The sequence below is a fragment of the Lipotes vexillifer genome, unplaced genomic scaffold (genome assembly GCF_000442215.2).
Source record: "Lipotes vexillifer unplaced genomic scaffold, Lipotes_vexillifer_v1.1 scaffold274, whole genome shotgun sequence".
Lineage (NCBI taxonomy): Eukaryota > Metazoa > Chordata > Mammalia > Artiodactyla > Lipotidae > Lipotes > Lipotes vexillifer.
Genome location: NW_006777033.1, coordinates 384,834 through 397,485, shown reverse-complemented (window position 1 = coordinate 397,485; position 12,652 = coordinate 384,834). Strand labels below are relative to the sequence as shown.

Sequence of the window (12,652 nt, the reverse complement as noted above, 5' to 3'; positions counted from 1 at the left end):
CCGATAATTTTTTAGAAGTCCAACTAATGCACCACCCTGACCAGTGATATAATTTTAAAAGAAACAGTTCAGAATTAATTTTTATGTAAGTATACAGTCATCCTCGTGCCTGGTACATAGTAGGCACTCAATATTTGCTGAATGACTATGGTCATTAAGGTTTTTGGTACATTAATATCACATTTAATTGAAGAGTGGGAACAACATAACTCACAGGAAGATGTGGAGTCCTCTCCCTGCCTGAGACCTGAAAGATGAGGAAAGTTTCCCAGGGATCTGTTAGCAGAGACCACGACTGAATTCTCCTTGGCAGGGACTAGGCCTCCCCTACAACCAACCCATGTTAAAGACGTATCACTGAGGCCTTGGCTGCTATGGTCTCTGTCACTCCCAGAGCCCAAGAAAACAGAACTTCTCTCCAACCACTCCATGCCTAAGCCAGATTGGTTTGAAAACTTCGGGGGGATTCATTAATCAATGCATTCAAGTGTCCACAGGATCAAAAGAAGTTAGGGCAAAATCTAAGTTTAGATACAGTATGTCTACACAGGAAAGATAAAAAGTTATGGACGAATACTCAAATATGCAAAGTATTATGAAGCTATTACTACTTTTAAAGTAGTGAGATCAAAGCCAAACAGTATTCAAATCAGTCACCAAAATGATAAGAGCAATGCATCCATAAGTTTACAATTCAGAATTATGAAATGCTTTAAATTAAATAAACTAATAAAAACAGTCAATGGTAACAGATCTGGAATTTTTTTCTACATGCTTGTACTTACTTTGTCTAGTGTCATATCTGGTAGTTCATCTGCAAGTTCACTTGGGGAGCTATTTGCACTGGAATTTGCAACTGCTGGAATTGTAGGTTCATAGCCATAGAATGCCAATAAATCTTCTAGAGGCATGTTTCCTTCCTATTCAAGCCAGAACACAAACATGAACTCAGCAGATGCCACAATGCTGAACCTCAGATAAACCTTGATGCCATTAATGTTCATAAAGCACATTATCAAAACAGCAGTACCAAATCAAAACCAAGTTTTAGTTTTGCTTTTTGTAACTGTATCCAGAAAACAGGATCAAACACCTAGAGCTATAATTAATAATATGAACAAAAGTCTAACAATTAACATCTTAGTTTTCATTTTCCAGCATCATTTTACTTTTTAAAAACTTCCTCAAATATTTGCCTTCATGCAGACTTTTTTTTCGCTTTTATATTACTGTAAAGATTCGCCTTGAAAACATTTCCAATTAATCAATAATAACTTCACATAATTTTTAGCTTCTTTCCTTGCAATTAACAGTTGACCACTTGGTTTATTCTTCATGTTATTTAGAGGATACCTAATGAGAAAACCTTTGCTGAACATTTACTAACACTATTATGTTTATATATTAATGTTCAAGACACAGTTATCCTTTGATATTCCTACTACTGTATCTATATTCTGTACCAGTTGTTTTTTTTCCCACAACTGTCTGATGAAGTTTGCATTACCACCATCTTACAGATGAGAAAATTGAGGCTTAGTTCTGGGTTCGAATCCCAGGCCCCCAAGTTCTCTTACTGGCAGTGCTGCTTTGATAAAATTACAGACTCTGGCTGCAGGGCTACATGTGTTATGAATACTTATGCCATGCCACATAGTGGCACCCAGTCATTGTTTTTTCCCTCCACTAATCTGAAAATAAGTGCTATATTTCCTTTTTTAAAGTATTTTAATTCAACCACTAAGATGCATAGAACTGTTTATAATTATCATTTAAATGACTTCAAAACCATATATTCATGAACTAGTTAATTTCTTAAATATTTTAAAGATGTTTATGTCCATCTATTAAGAGATTCGCTTTTAAAACTAGCTTACGGTTTAATTTTCCCTTTAAAAAAAATATCTAAGTCATGAAGCACACAGCATGAAAACATGAAAGCAGGGTATGCAAAACATGCCTACAGTTGATCACGAAGTGAGCTGAGGAGAGCCAGTGATGTCTCCCAGAGAGCCAGCTGGCTGCCCACCAGGGCCCACCGGGGACACAGGTTCTGGGGGTCCCTAAGAATTGGCCTTCACCTTTGTAGTATAGAACTTACATTTTTCACTATGCCTGAATGAAACAGATTCATGTTATGAGCTTAGAATAAGGTATATGACAGAATGCTAATTTGTGAATCTGCAGTAGCAGACGTGCACCTTTCCAATGACCATGCCACTCATGAAATCTTTTCAGCTTGGAACTGAAATCAGTAAAAAGCTGCTTTGGGAGCATGGACAAATTCAGCACAAATTAAGTTGGATGGTCAGGATGGACAGAAATTCACCCATGCCACGGGAAAACCTCATGAAGTTTTCTTCTCCCAAATGAAAGAACCCCTCGAAGGTGCCAGAACCACATTGAGTTTCTCCAGTCCTGCTCCTTGCAGAGTCCATGCAGCCCATTCCCACTGGTTCACACTAGCTGTAAGAGGAGACTGGTTACAGCCTTTGCCAACTGCCTGTTAGCAATATTTCTCCAAAACTTTACAGTTTCAGATTCCCTCCATGAACTGGGGAGACGGCAACTTTCACTCATCATGCACTGACAGTCCACCTTTCCATCAATACAGCATTTACTGAGCTTTAGGTACCATGCGAAGGACTACTGGCTATGGGTAAAGAAATACAATTTCCAAAAAAAAAAAAAAAAAAGAAATCCCTGCTCTCAAGAAATTCAGTCTTGGTGGAAGGAACTGATAAGTTAACCATTGTAAAACACGGTGATAGCTGCTTTAATCAGTTCTGGAATTGGTGCTATGAAATGGTAGCTACAGAGAAGGGAAGACCTACGCTCCAGGAATAATAGTATATGGTAGGGAAGTATCACACAGAGGACAGACTGAGCTAAGTCTTGAAAGATGAAAAGGCTTTTAACAGATGAGGGTTGTGTGCTAGGGACTTCTGGTTCATCGTCAGAAACACTGACTTGAGCAGTGACTGTGCCAGGAGCCCACTGTGCCAGGTGCTGGTATGAAACACAGGTCTTGCCCTTCTACAACTTACAGACTAGGGGGATACCAACACTACTCAAATATGGAACTGCCAATTAAGATGAGTGCAAAAGAAATCAATAGGGTCCTGAGATACAGAATTATGTGGAGGGCCTACTGTCATAGGGTTACCGAGGAAGACAGTGAATGACTTCAGCTGAGGCCCAAAGTCTGAGAAGTGACCAATCCTGTGAGGAGCATTCCAGGCAAAGGAAACAACACACTTGAGGCCTGAATATGGTTTTCCACTAAGCCAATGGCCAGAGCACAGAGAGTAGAATGAAGAATGGCTCAGGAGGAGATTAGAAAGACAAGCAGAGGCAGATCACAAAGGCCTCATGGGAAAGAAACTTGGACTTCATACTCCCAGGGCAATGGGAAGCCATTGGAGAATTATAAACCTGGAGTGACATGACTTTATTTCTTCTTTAAATCCTGGGCAGCTGTATGAAGAAAAGTTTGGGGAGGTGAAGAGAGAAGAGAAAAGCAGGGAGACCACTTAGGAGTTGCATGCTGGGTTAGGGTAGTGATACAGACATGGAGAGAAGTCAATAGATGAGATGTATTCTGAGGTGGAATCAAATGGGCTACTGGAGTAAAAGGGAGAAAGAAGGACAACTCCTCAGATTTCTATCTGAGCAACTGCCTATCGTGGTAACTTTTACTGAGGTAGAAAAGACTAAAGGAAGGAAAGGTTTATGAAGGAAAAAAATTAAGAGCTCTGCAGAGGGACTTCCCTGGTGGTGCAGCGATTAAGAATCCGCCTGCCAAGGCAGGGGACACGGGTTTGAGCCCTGGTCTGGAAAGATCCCACGTGCCGCAGAGCAACTAAGCCCGTGCGCCACAACTACTGAGCCTGCGCTCTAGAGCCCGCGAGCCACAACTACTGAAGCCCGCGCGCCTAGAGACCGTGCTCCGCAACAAGAGAAGCCACTGCAATGAGAAGCCCGCGCACCGCAACGAAGAATAGGCCCCGCTCGCCGCAACTAGAGAAAGCCCGTGTGCAGCAAAAAAGATCCAACTCAGCCAAAAATAAATAAATAAATATATTAAAAGAAAAACAACCCAAAATGTTTGAGAGGAGAAGAATACGGTGAATTTCATAATTTAAAGAAAAGAGTTCTGCAGAGGACACAAAGTTAAGTTTGAGAGGACTATGAAACATCCAAGTGGAAAAGTCAAGTTGGCTAAGAGCCTGGAGCTCAGAAGATCAGGCTGCGCTAAAGATATAAATCTGGCATTCATTAGCATCTAGATGATATTTAAAGCCACAGGAGTAGATGAGCTCACTCAGGCAGAGAATAAAGAGAAGGGGATCTATGCTTTATTAGAAGAATTTTCAGATATATTACCCTATAGGCAATGGGACACGTCTGGAAAATTTTAGATATGATTTGCATTTTGAAAAAGACATCTTAGGGGGAGTAGAAGAATAAGAGCCTGAACTAAGAAGGGAATTAAAGAATCTGTTTCTTGACTTACGTGACAGAGGGAATGTAGGTAACACAGGAGTCTAAGTGGATTGCCCATTTCTGGCCTGAGAAGGTTAAATAGCTACAGCATCATTATAAGACCAAAACAAAAGACAAATAAACTTAAGGGTAGAGGGTGGGACAGGAGATGATTTAAGGTGAAAGTCGAAGCACTGGGCTTGAATGAGTTATCCAGAAGAGGAATACAGAGTGAGAAGACAAAAGCTAGAACCCTGGGGAATACCATCAATTAAAATGAGGGTAAAGAAAGAAAAGTCCATAAATACTACAGAGGGAAACACCAGAGGGTAGAAATAGAACTAGGAGAAAATGCAGGATTATGTAAGTTAAGAAAGAAGCAAGGGTGGAGAAACCACGGATGGTCACTTGGGTCAAATATCAAAGAGAGATCAAGCAAGATCAAGCAGACATGAATTCTTTGTATCTGTCAATCAAGAATTATTGGTGACCTTACAACCTGTTGGGAGAAGCAAAGCTGAGGACTGAATGGGAGGGGAGAAAGTACATACACTATAAAAAGAGAATGTTGAAGGGCAACACAGGGTCAAAACAGAATTTCCAAATGTGGGAAATATATGAGTAGGAGGCCATACTGAAATAAAAAAAATAAGCAGAAGAATAAACTGAGGGCTAAAGAGGTGGAATCTAGGGACTAGCCTGGGATGTGGAAGATACTTTTGGGACCGGAGAGAAGGAAGAAAGAATTAGCATAAAAGTTAAGTTTGCATGTGTGGGGCAAACAGGAGGTTCTGGGTAGTCATTCATGAAAATCCTACTTTCTCTACAAACACACAAGCATGATCATCTGTTGAGGGAGAAGGTGATCATCTTTGTGGAAAGCTCCTTAATACAGTCAAAGGATGACACTGTAATGACCCCTAGAAGGGGCTGGTGCTAAAACACAGAAATTATCTGTACTAAAACTTTAAAGCAAAACTGGAAAAGATTAATCCAGTCTCTGAAGCACTTTACAAATGAGCTTTCTGTTACAGCCTATTAATAAAGCACTTAGTCCTTTGAAGCATAGAAGAAATGTTTTCAAAATTGAATTAGCAAATCTCCAAGTCTCTGAGGATCTGTGGTGGCTAGATCAGCTTAGAAGTTGGATGTAGCACCTTAACCCAGGGATGAGGATTCTTCTCTTCTACAATATTTCTCAGGCATTTTGTTGAACCTATTGAAATTTCAAGGGACACATCTGAGTCCAGTCACACTTATAAATGAACTGTTTTGTAAGTCAAAGGATTTGTAACAGGAAGAGCACAATATTTAGAGGCAGAGGACTCACTAATTGCTAACTACTACCGTGGGCAAATCACCTAACCTCTCTCACCTCTATTTCCTCACCTGTAAATAGAAAAACACATTATTTCATTAATCCTATGATGCATAACCTCACATATCAGAAATCAGGATGCACCTCATTACCACTGTACAAATTTCTCATAGTAATGTCCCTTCCTGCTCCCATCTATGCTACTTCTAAATCTACGGTACATCTTACAATCAACAAGGCCTCTGAGCCAAGGAAATAACGCTAATACTTGTCTGACACACCTGATGGTGTTGCTGAATGGGTCAAATGACATTGTCTAAGTGAGGTACAAATTAATTTTCACATAACACCAGTCTGGTATCTTATAATACTGGATGCAAAACCGCATACATATAACTTTTTAAAATGCTTTAAGAATAAATCAATAAGGACCTAGACCAAAGTCTCATTTCACAATGCATATCAGAGGAGAAATCTATATATTAATAAAGGCAGAAATGTAAATTACTTTTTTAAAAGTTATAGGTCTAAATCTAGGATTATTAAATTAAAACCTCTCAGGAAACAGTAACATGAATAAATTAAAATGTAGAACGATATAACATAAACCTTATTTTAGTATGGTTAATAACTAAAATCTTGTCACATAATCTATTCTCTATACTTACCAAAGTGCTACTGTAAGAAAACTGATTTTGTACCGCTCTTATTTTCCATAACATATAATGTACTAAAAATTTGTAAGCACCAAAATAAAGGCCATATGTATAGATTATCAAATTTATTTACTATGAGCATAACAACTTGTAGTTTTTTAAAACATTAACACCAAGGCTCTAAGACTGTTACCATGTACCAACACCTAAATCACTGTTCCAATAAGATAAGATTAATAGAATACATTATTTTAAATTGTATAGAAATAATTTCAAACTTCTTCTAAAAATAAAATGATCCTTACTCTTTATATTTGTGTCTCTATCTATTGTTTCTTTTCTTTGTTTTCATGTTTCATTAAACATCAATAAAGAACAGAGACCACATCTACACAGTTATGCTTTACTGCAGATAAGAATCACAGTTCAGATGAAGTGAGCAGTCAGTCACTCTTAGAAACAGCTCCTCTTGTCCCTTGCTCAATGAGAGAAGGATTAGCCTTCTGAGCAAGGACACAGCTCTTAGGTCTTCACTAGAATTTGTTTAAAAATCACCTGGATTTTTCTCTCTCAATTTCCAAGAATGCAACAAAATGCCAAGAAGCAAAACTGCCTAAGTACAGAGAAGTTGAAACATTTAAAGGCCTGTAATTTTTCAGAATCTACAAATTCAGTGACAGGTATCATTACAAAGATTTAATTACTGGAGTTTACTAAACAAAATGAAAATCACAGGAATAGAAACTAGGTATTTCTGTGAATAGCTAAGTGAGTAACTCTTTGCTGTTGATTATTTCTCTATTTCTTCCCTAATTTTCTTTTAAAACTCACCACACAGATTAAAGCACCTATTACTATAATCTCTGGAAGAATAAAACCTACAAATCTGAAAAACAAAATTTTACCAGCCCATAAAAATCTCTACCAGATTACCTATATTCAAGTAGTAACTACGTTAACACATTAAATGAAATTTTAAATTCTTACTAGTTGACTGACAAAACATCTATTTGTGTGGTTAAAGCACAGTCTAGCACATTTATATTATTTTCTTATGTCGTGCTGTAAATAGACTGCTGTCTCCCTATCTTTTTTTTTTTTTTTTTTTGCGGTATGTGGGCCTTTCACTGCTGTGGCCTCTCCCGTTGCGGAGCACACACTCCGGATGCACAGGCTCAGCGGCCATGGCTCACGGGCCCAGCTGCTCCGCAGCACGTGGGATCTTCCCGGACCAGGACACGAACCTGTGTTCCCTGCATCGGCAGGCGGACTCTCAACCACTGCGCCACCTGGGAAGCCCTGTCTCCCTATCTTTAACAGCAAACACATAATTAAGGAAGGTGCATTATGAGACCACCTGGGACTTTTGACCAAGCCCACAGCAGTGTCCTGACATAAAAAAACTACAGGAGAGAAGTATGTATTCTAAGAAGCCTTCCATGAACTTCCACATGAGGCTAAATACCTTTTACTAGACATAAATCCTTTCTCCCATAGCTCTCACTGCTTACTGCTTTCATAGTTCTTAGCAGAGGACATCAAAAAAATCTTTGCTCTCATTTGTCACCCCACACTAGACCATAAGCTCCTAGAGATCAGAAACACTGTCAAATTGCTCATTTTTGCAATCCCAGGACCCACCACAGTCCTTGGCTTAGTGATACTGCTATCTGGATTATAATTCTCAATTATTCTAGGCTACTTACTCATAAGAATTCCCTGAATAAAGTCAAGGCAGAGCTTGAGACTCTTGGGTATCTTTTCTCATTAACAGGCAACAACTTATCATCACCTGAAAGAAGTGATAGGTAAGACTTTTCTTCTTGATTATTTCCTAACAATTTTATCTCTATATTCCCAAATCTGTTTGGCTTTTATAGGAGATATATGTTTTTTTTTTTAATGATTAAATCTAACCGCAACCATGTTGGATTCATCTGCCAAAGGAATAAACATGTTTAGAAGATTTCAGGTCTACAGGAGCAAGCCTGGGGTCTAGGCCACAGCCCTGCCTCACAAAGATAGCAGAAGAGATTACTTAAGAATGTGCTTTGTCTTCTTCAAGAAAAAGAAGTATGAAAACTCAGTATTATTCCTGAAAACTTTTGTTATTCTGGGCTGATTAGAAATTTGCAAATAAGGTTAATTTACAGATAAGTATAATCTTTTCAAGGAACCCCTCTCTCTGTAGTTCCTGGTATAAATATATGTTTAAAATCCAGCTCATTTGAATTTATACTGATTTGGGGTTTTAAAAGTTATAAACTACATTTACCTTCCCAACTTTCTAAAAGATGACTGGGTGGGGAGGAAACAGGATATTACTATTTCACATTTAAAAACAGAGTAAAACTTATTCTCTCTCAATTTCCTTATAGTAATCTATCAGATTTTAAGTTTCTTGAAGGAGAACTTCTCCCTGTATCTACTGCAGTGCTTAGTTAAACTCAAGTTTGCCCCTCAGTAAAATAGTGTGATATAATGCAAAGAGGCCGGGCTAGGATTCAGAACTAAGTTTCCTACAGTTCTCTATATCTCAATATTCTCATCTGTAAATGTACCTAGTTCATTGTCCTGGTATAAACTTAAAAACAGGTTAACAAACATAAAATAATTTTTTAAAGTTATATGAAAATGTACTTATTAGGCTATCCTTCAAAATAATAAGAAAATCAGTAACTTTCTGTACAAGTTAGGTCAAAAGGAAATACGCTGATACTATTTTTTTAATTGAAGTCTAGTTGATTTACAATGTTGTGTTAGTTTCAGGTGTACAGCCAAGTGATTCAGCTATTTATATATATGTGTGTGTGTGTATATATCTTCTTATAAATATGTGTGTATATACATATTCTTCTTCAGATTCTTTTCCATTATACACTATTACAAGATACAGTTCCCTGTGCTATACAGTAGGTCCTTCTGATACTATTTTTATTTCAGGCAGGTTATAAATAATTTATAACAGAATGTCAAAATCTTTACTATAAGTTTGTATTAAAATACTAAAGTAAAATTCTTTACCTTTTCTAAGTCTTCAATTTCAGAACTGAAGTTTTTACCCTCATCCATCATTTCCTCTTCTTCAAGAGTTCTTTCATCATCATAGTCATGGACCAACATCTCAGCAGTGGGGTCAAAATCATGATCCTCAGAAGACAAAGACCCAACTGGAAGGAAACAAACTGAATCACTTTACAGGTTCACAAGGCTATTTACAAAAGAAAATAACTTGTGTCCTACTGCCAGTTCCTTAATACACTTGTCTAAAAGCAGTAGAAAAATGTGAGAAGGATTATGAAAGGAAGACTTCACAAGAGTCTTATATAGTGAGGCTAAAAACTTCAGTAGAAGGGAATATTAACTTTACTCAAATTCTAACCCTCAAATAAAGGTTCAAATCACAACAGAAATGTGGTTTTTAGAACAAACACAAATTTCCGTGAAGCAGCTATACAGCAATTCAGTCTCCAAAAGCACTACCTCACTTTTCACGTCTGTAACAGTATTTCAAGCTCCCCAGCATTAAACCATAAGAGCATGCTTTTCTTTGGACTACTAATAAAGTTCTTAAGGTTATGTGAAGGGAATACAGAAAATCGTATCTAAGAGCTTCGGAAGATGTATCCCATTGCAAGTTGTTTTAGTCAATTCCAACTTGTTTATAAGATGGTAATGCTTGGGAATTCCCTGGTGTTCCAGTGGTTAGGACTCTGCACTTCCACTACAGGGGTGATGGGTTCGATCCCTGGTTGGTAACTAAGATCCTGCAAGCCATGTGGTGTGGCCAAAAAAAAAAAGATGGTAATGGTTTTTAATGGCAAATCTGAAGTAAACAGGATACCCTGAAAACCAAGTGGAGAAATGAATACTATCCATAATCCCGAGAAAATGAAGTCAAATTTATGAAAAACAGGATTTTCTCCATTTGTTTTACTCTACTATGTAATTTAATTAGATTGCTCTCAGAGCAGGCAAGGAAAGAAGTATTAGAATCTTGGAGTGAAGAAAGGGAGAAATGGAAGGAAGCATATTCAACACAAAAAGTTTGACGTGTTTTTAGTCAAGCTATTTAATATTTTAAAATTTTAAACATTTAAGGACATTAAGATCATTACCAAAACACTGAACTAGACCAAAGATTTTTCACTATGGAAAAAACCACAGACAATTCAATGATTTTGATTCTGAGTTCAGAGAACTCTAATCATTAGCCCTAAAAATAATAAAATTCCTATGGGACTCTATTCTTTCGGAGGTTTACATTATAATGTTATTTTTTGAATGCTGAAAGATATTAACCTGCTCATTTTAAAAGCCTGTTGAAGTATAGGTAGTTTAAGTTAATTTTAGAGAAAGACGAATATTTGTTAAATAGCTGAAAAGCAGAACATCAACCATTACAAATTTTCTTTGAGAAGTTCCAGGAAACTTTTGGGGTATGCCAAAGTGTAGGGTATGAAGTAGATGGTAACTTTTCTACCTCCTTGAAAGCAGAGCTCTACCCTCTTTCTAATCCACATATCACTTGGCACACTTTAAGGCTTCCCCTGAAAGAGGAAAATGTTCATTCAATAACGGCCAGAAACAGAAGGGCCTGAGGGTCCACTCTTGGCTTTGTCCCTGGCTTTCTGGGACCTGAGGCAAGTCATTTAAACCGTCGGAGCCTGGGTCCAGTTTTTCATTTATAAAATTCATAGGGTTGGTTTAATGACCTCTAGTCTCTTCTGGTTCTAAAATGTTCTTAAAAATTGTTTAATTGATTATAAACAAGTTATAAGTTTGTTTAAACACCAAAACCACACTTTTTGCTTTTTATTTAGATTGTAATTTCTTAAAAGCAGACAGTGATGCAAAATGGAAAAATTCCATTATCATCCAGATGTTTGGCATCATGTACATAAATATTCTTTCCCTGAAATCAGCTATAACAAAGAAATGTTTGTCTCAAAATTAGAGAAACTTAAAACAATTTTTAAATGTAAAGACATAGCTATTTTCAAAATAGCCACAAATTTCTTCTCCTTGGTGTTAATTATTTTATAATACCTTAAACGATAATCAAGTGAGACATTAAAGGTTGACTAAAGACACGAAGTAATACGCAAGGAAATGGACTCTAAGGCAACATGCGGTAACAGAAGACTTGGGAGCCCATCCAGACTCTGCTATTAACTAGGTAACTCTCGGTAGAGTTATTTAGAAGTCTCCTCAAGTGTAAAATAAGGGAGTTGAAGAGGCACTTTTCCTGGAGACTATGAGAGGGAAAAGAGGCAGCCAAAAGGGGGCTGGAAAGAGAATAAGAAACTGAAACAAAGCTGTCCTTAACATTTCAGCACCATGAGGAAAGGTCTCTGCCATAGATGGGTTTCAGGGGCTCCACAAACCCCAAGTTATATGTAATTATCCATTATGTGCAGAGTTCTGGAGACAGAGTCCCTTGCTTTCATCAGATCCTGACAGGGGTTTCTAACACCAAAATGGTTAAGAAACACTGTCCTAGGTGATCTAATGTTGTCTCACCTCAAAAATTCTGTATTACCACTTTTCTTTGCCAAACTCAGAAAGTATGTGTTTCTTTTAATTAGGACAGCTTTATGTAACTCTCAATTTTGAATTTAATACAATCCACAGACACTTCTCAATTATGAAAAATGTATGAGATGAAATAAGGGAAGATGGAGAGTCAGGATTAATGATCAATATAAGCACCCCCAAAGTTCTGACAAATTAAAGAGACGATTTCTCAAAAAAATTAAAATCTAAATTAAACTGCTAAAGTTAGTGGAAAGTTTGGGAAAGATCTGGGATTAACCGTTTCAGGCTTGGAGAAAAAAACACGATATGTGAGAATTAAAGATCTATTACTTAAAAAGAACGTTTGTCAATTAGCAGCTCTGTAACAAAAGTATTCTTTTCAACATACCAGATAAAAGTGAGAAAAGAGTATAACTGTTCCTTCCTCCAACAGCTTAATTACCAAAATGAACACTGAAACCTCTTAAAAACAAATGATGAAAAACTCGCAAGACAAATTTCTGTTGAAAAAATTGAGCAATAGATCTTTGGGTCCCCATCACCCTTTGGGACCCACTGAAAAGTAAGAAAACGGGACAAACCTGGGCTCGAACTTCCAAAAGAAGCCTAGGAGAGAAAAGAAAACGTGCGGTTAGATCGCGCAGCCAGGGAAAGA

At 37.5% G+C, this 12,652-nt stretch overlaps 1 protein-coding gene across 3 annotated transcripts in view; it reads right to left on the bottom strand.

Annotated features, from left to right (window-relative positions):
- The window catches only part of MIER3 (MIER family member 3), a 31,017-nt gene that overhangs the window by 16,939 nt on the left and 1,426 nt on the right, over window positions 1-12,652 (bottom strand). For 2 of the 3 annotated variants that reach the window (XM_007450754.1, XM_007450755.1), the window contains exons 2-4: window positions 12,579-12,603; window positions 9,484-9,629; window positions 786-920 (exon numbers count right to left, since the gene is read on the bottom strand). In XM_007450754.1, coding sequence (XP_007450816.1) covers window positions 786-920; window positions 9,484-9,629; window positions 12,579-12,603 — 306 coding nt within the window. Of the gene's footprint in view, window positions 1-785; window positions 921-9,483; window positions 9,645-12,578; window positions 12,604-12,652 lie in introns of all 3 variants that reach the window. The other variant, XM_007450753.1, reaches the window with a different exon arrangement.